This window comes from Phyllopteryx taeniolatus, chromosome 23, assembly GCF_024500385.1.
Source record: "Phyllopteryx taeniolatus isolate TA_2022b chromosome 23, UOR_Ptae_1.2, whole genome shotgun sequence".
NCBI lineage: Eukaryota > Metazoa > Chordata > Actinopteri > Syngnathiformes > Syngnathidae > Phyllopteryx > Phyllopteryx taeniolatus.
The window spans coordinates 2,537,956-2,543,955 of record NC_084524.1 but is presented as its reverse complement, the minus strand read 5'-3'; the positions used below and the strand labels follow the sequence as shown (position 1 = coordinate 2,543,955).

At 45.7% G+C, this 6,000-nt stretch overlaps 1 protein-coding gene across 4 annotated transcripts in view; it reads left to right on the top strand.

Annotated features, from left to right (window-relative positions):
• Positions 1 to 2,129: 2,129 nt before the first annotated feature.
• Positions 2,130 to 6,000, top strand: part of svep1 (sushi, von Willebrand factor type A, EGF and pentraxin domain containing 1) — a 46,683-nt gene continuing 42,812 nt past the window's right edge. Inside the window, exons 1-2 of one of the 4 annotated variants that reach the window (XM_061763386.1) lie at positions 2,130 to 2,272; positions 2,753 to 3,323. In XM_061763386.1, coding sequence (XP_061619370.1) covers positions 2,817 to 3,323 — 507 coding nt within the window. In that variant the 5' untranslated portion in view covers positions 2,130 to 2,272; positions 2,753 to 2,816. Of the gene's footprint in view, positions 2,446 to 2,752; positions 3,324 to 6,000 lie in introns of all 4 variants that reach the window. The other 3 variants (XM_061763388.1, XM_061763387.1, XM_061763385.1) reach the window with 3 other exon arrangements.

Below are 6,000 nucleotides of genomic sequence, written 5' to 3'. Positions count from 1 at the left end.
GCTGTACTGCCAACTATAATGAGCCAAAACGACTTACTTCAAGGTGCACTTGTAATGGCGTTCAGCCACCAAGAGGGGGCAGTGTAGCATATCTCTTCAACGACAAATGGTGCATAGGGTAGATCAAGAGAAAGGACCAGCAGTCTGCAAGAAAGCAGGCATGTTAACTCTTCTCTTGCATCGAATTCAATGTTAATGACCAAATGCTAACAACATGCTAGCAGTTGCTATGCTAAGACATAGTAAGATAGCAAAATGCCGAGGCCAACTGGGTTATACATTCCTACTCGTAATCTGGCGCTGTTTCTCATGCTAACATGCTAGCAGTTGGTATGGTAACATGGCAAAATAGCATTTATTGAAAATGCCTCCATTAGTTTTTGCCATGGAAAATGTGGAATACTGGTAAAAGGAGCATTTTTTGGCGAAAGTTGAAACACACACACACACACATGCACAGCTGCGACTTCCTGCTTTTTGGCACTGCAGACCTCATCAGACTCGGTGATCGTCCCAAGGGGGACATGGTGGATTGTGCAATGGAGAGTTGACGTGTGTGTGTGTGTGTGTGTGTGTGTGTGTGTGTGTGTGTGTGTGTGTGTGTGTGTGTGTCTGCGTTCCTTATGTTGTGACAACATAAACCCATTACCCCAGTCCCGTTCAGGGTTCAAACCGAAGACACTTGACTCGACGAAGAAACATAAGCGTATGAGACAATGGCACAGATGACTTGAAAATGTTCACCACTGGGGAATCAGAGAATGCAAGTAACGGAAAGCAAATGTCTTGAATGAGCCGAGCAATTTTCAAGTTGGAATGCCTTGAAATGGTTGAGAAATGTAGAAGGAGGAGGTTAATATGCACAACCCCAATTCCAATGAAGTTGGGACGTTGTGTCAAACGTAAATAAAAACAGAATACAATGATTTGCTAATAAATGTTCAACCTAAATTTCATTGAATACACTACAAGGACAAGATATTTCATGTTCCATAATATCAACAAAAGGTTCAGAGAATCTGGAGAAATCACTGCATGTCAGCGGCAAGGCCAAAAAGCGACATTGAATGCCCGTGACCTTTGATCCCTCAGGCGGCACTGTACTGTCAAAAGTACGAATTTGGGGAACGTGATATATAATTCCGTCGATGTCTTGAATGAGCTGAATGGTTGAAATGGTACGAATCACTTTCAGAAAGGTGGAAGCATTTGGTTTGGTTAGAATTTTCTGCGTTAATGTGTGACTTTTGTGTTGGAAAATGTATCATACTCAAAAAAAAAAAAAAGGGACAGTTTGGAGAATATGAAAAAAATAATTGTGGGATGTCCTGAATGAGCTGAACCATTTTACGTTGAAATTCTTTGAATCGGTTTAGAAACGTGGAAGGACAGGGCCAAAATTGTCAAATTTCTGCAGAATGTGTGAATTTTGTGTTGGGAAAATGTGGTATCGCAAAAATGTGGGGAATTTGGCAATGTGTAAAATATTTTCCAAGATGTCACCAGTGAGCTGAGCAGTTTGAAGCTGGAATGGTTTGAATAAATATTATATAAATATTACATTTGGAACATTCTTTGTTCATTTCAATGGTATATTTTTTGGAACGGAATATGTGCAATTGTGGCAAAAGTGGGGAATTTGTTTTCCTTGAATGTCCCGCATATTGTGATGCCGGAATGGTTTGAAGTGAAACGTGGATGTGACGCTTTCGACATTATGGGTGAAGAATGAAATGTGTGCCCATGAAAAGGGCCAATTGAGAAAATTGGGCCGCCTCCCACTCTCCACTTTCACCACCCGTTGAGCGTCTGCCGCTGCTCCTTTCCCCTGGTAATTCCCTTGCCTCCGTCTTTGTTTTGGTTGCAGATACAAATCTCCGGGGGAGAAGAGAAAAGAGATGAGAGCCTCCCATCTTTTGGGACGGTATGACTTTATCCGTAGCCTCGTCCCGTTCTGGTGTTTGGCGGCGCTTGTCCCCGCTGTTTTCTTTGACAGTCCGCACACATGTTGGGAGAGAGATTGAAGACGATGGAAGGGGGGGGAGGTGAGAGAAGGAAAAAAAAAAAATGACTTCACTGCCACGGCTGGACTGCCCCCTTTTTCCCCCTCAGCCTCTCTCTGTCTCCCAACTTTTGCTTCCTCCCTCCTTCCTAAATGATTCTGGAAGAGAGGGAAGGAGCATTCGGAGCGGGGCGCGTCACATAGGAGAGGGTCTGCACACTGGGACTGAAGGGAAGCCTCTGGACTTAAAAGGATGGGCTTTGTGGACAGGTTTGTTGAGATTTTCTGAAGGCAAGAGGGGCATGAGGTTTCTGTCTGAGGGGGAGAGACGCCAAGCAAGCACTGGATTGAGGAAGAAGCGATGCTTTTAAGGAACGTCGCACTGAGCTCCGAGGACACGAATTCTGCTGCTTTGAATTGGTCGAGAAATGTGGAAGGATTAGGTAAAACGCCAAATTGTCAAATGACTGCGTTCATGTGGGAATGTGGGAAAACAGTTCTGCGATGTTCTGAATGAACTGAACACTTTGAAGTCACAAAGGTTTGAATCGGTGGGGAAATGCGGGAGCAGGAGGTCAAATTGCCGAATGCCAACAACGCTTATTGGGGAATTTTGTCATGAAGCGTGGAATTTTGAGAAAGTGGGAAAACACTTTCCAATATATATATCATGTATGTCATTGAGATGATGTCCTGAATGAGGTAATCGGGGTCAAACGTATTAATTTGTCAATTTTGTCCTGTGCGTAGGACGCGTTGATCTCCCGTAAGTCCTCCTTGAGCTCCGCTGAGACCTTCCCTAGCGCTCCTCACTATGTGGTGGCGAAGGTCCACGCTGTGGTGGACTTGTTGTTTCCTGTTCCTGTGCGTCCTGGACGTATGGACGGCGGGCCAGGCGCAGCCCCGCTCCTCCCGCCAAATGGCGTCGCCTTCATGGGCCGGTAACCTTTCGGAAAGCGCCGAAAGGAAAGTGGCGCGCCTCGGCGTGGCGTTCAAGCGCAACGTCCGGCAGCTCCGTGAAAAGAGCGCCTGCCTGGACCTGGTCTTCCTGGTGGACGAGTCGTCCAGCGTGGGCGCCGGCAACTTCGGCAGCGAGCTGCGCTTCGTGCGCAAGATGCTCTCCGACTTCCCCGTGGCGCCGGAGAACACGCGCGTGGCCCTCGTCACCTTCTCGTCCAAGACCCACGTGGTGACGCGGGTGGACCACATCACGGCCCCCAAGCCGCACCAGCACAAGTGCTCCCTCTTCAACAAGGAGATCCCGGCCATCAATTACAGAGGAGGGGGCACTTACACCAAAGGAGCCTTCCAGCGGGCTGCGGTGAGTCGAACAAATGTGATTTTATCTCCAAAGTGATTGTCAGGTTGCTATCTTTCCATGTGTTAGCATAGCAACTGTTAGCATGTTAGCATTTGAGCAATTCTCTTCCGAAATACAGTGAAAATCAGCAAATAATTGCCTGTCAGTGCCACAAGATGGTGCGAAAGCACTACTTGTGTCTGAATGAAACTCCTCAACTGACCTCAACTTAAGTTCCTAGGTACCAAGATGACACAAGCAGTTGGCAAAGCACTGCTTCTGTTTAAATGAAGCGCCACAGTTCTCACCAACATAGTTCCTTGTCACCAAGATGACAAAGTAATACTTTTATCGCCAAATCACCAATTTACGTAGGGTCACACTTGTACCAGAATACTGTGTCAAAACTTTCTCCATTCAGGTTGTGATCTTACTATATGCTAGCATACCAAATGCTATCATGCGATTAGCATCAGCACTTTCTCTCATCAGGTTGCCATCTTCCTACTGAATGTGTTAGCATAGCAACGGTTAGCATTTGATCAATTCTCATCAGAAATAGTACCTTAATTCAGGAAGACATATCAAAACCATGTCAATTGGCCTCAACGTTTTCTCTATTCAGGTTTCTATCTTACAATATGTTAGCATACCAAGTGCTAGCATGTTAGCATTTGATACATTTTCTTAAGAAATAAAACCAAGATAACAGGGAGCGATGTAAAACCGTTGTCAATTGGCCTATTCTGGTCGCTATCTTAGCATACCAACTGCGAGCTTACTATCTGTTAGCATAGCATCTGTTAGCGTGGCAGAATTGGATCAGTTCCCATTAGAAATAGTGCCTGAATACAGGGAGGGATGTAAAACCCTTATCATTCCGCCGTAGTACTCTCGTTGCCATCTCGTGAGTTTGCCATCTTAGCGCAGCTCAAAGGTTAGCTTGTTTATGTTTGTTGATTTGAGTCGCCACTTACATGCTGGTGGTATGAGGCTGGTGCTGTACAGGAACCTCGTGCCTCAGGTCTGCCTTCCTCAACCTGCGCAGCATTTAGTACATTTGTGTCTGCGACAATGTTGGGAAGTACCGGTCAACTGCTACACGTCGTAGGATAACACGCAGTCTAGTGAGCTCGCTCGAGCGGTTTGCACTGGCGTCTCCCCCGCGTTTCCAACGATTAGCCTCGGCCCGTATCCGTTGGCTAACAGCTTGGCCCTCAGGACAGCTTTTCAGCTCAACCTCCTTAAGTTAAATGCTGATAAGGAGACTCCTGGCCCAGTCCCAGCTTCTAAAAACCACAACAATACCAAGGAAAAAAATCTCTCCGAGGGTTGGTTCTGCAGCGTTCTCACAGTATTTCCAAACTCTGCCTCGATGATTTATCGAATGATGTGAGCGTGGTTTTGAATAGTGCACCTCATGGACTAGGGTCCCCCCTGCAGCGCACATATTCGATTAAATACTCACATGATGTCATTTTGTTGAGCAAGACTCCCGTTTTTCGTGACGTGATTGTTTGATGTGTTCTTTGGGAAAACGACAGTGACGTCGATAATTGATAATTGCGGCGTAATAATAATAACCGAGCCATGTTTTAGTCCCTCTGCAACTCTCGGAGGCTGGGATCCATTAAGAGAGGGAGACATTTTTCCACCAGGCTTGCATGTAGCGACACGAACGACTCTTTGGTCTACATCTGTCTCATGTCTCGGCATCGGCGTCAAGCGTCGGCAGCATGTGTCGTCGTGATGTCTCATTTTTGCCTTTATAATTTTGTATCTTTTTTTTTTTTTTTTGCATTGCTTGCGGAAAGTATGCAGACAGAAAATTAGTGGACAATATAGAGAATTCTTTCTTTTCCCCACATGAGGAAACTTTGACAAAAGCGCAAAATCAACAGTTGGTCTTCCTTTTAACATATGCAACATCAATACTTTGTCTTCTTTTTAGGAAAGAGCAACATTTATAGTTTGTCTTCTTTTTGTGGAAGTGCAATGTCACTCGTACAGTTGTCTTCTTTTCAGGAAAGTCCAACAGAAATCATTTGTCTTCTTCAGGAAAGTAGTCGGTACTCGACTTGGGAAAGCGTTTGATTGTGATTATCGTCCTATTGTCCCAAGGAGTTGGCACGAGAAAGGCGCGTGAGGTGCGAAAGAATGTGAGCAAAAACGCTGAAGAGGACAAGAAATAATTTGAATGGTGTTTTTTTTTTTTTTTTAACTGTTGGTAAAGGCGCAGCATGAATCTGGGTCAAAAGAGATACCGCAATGATTTACTGGCACGAGCCCTTCTGCTTTGCCAGCCAGCATTTCGACTTGCAGGTGGGTAATTGAAATTTTGCCCCGCTCCTGCATTGAATGCTTCCAAACTCACCCGGGAAGCGTTTGGGCTTCATCCATCACTCCGAAATGTTTATGGACCGGCTTTCCGTGTTTGTCATCGAGCGTAATTAAGAGTACATTAGAGCGCTCTAAGTGCGAACGCGTGCGCGCGGTTTACGGCCATATAGCAGACACGAGTGCGTCTGTGTCATGTAATTGCTTCAGTAACTCCTAACCTAGCGCTAAAAATATAAATGGTCGTCGTGGGCCTTTCCAAGCCACAGCGGGCCAAACAAATAACGTGACTCTCGTTCCAGTGAGTCAGCACAACGTCTCCCATTCCTCCCATTTCGATGTTTTCCGTCCAAACTGAAGA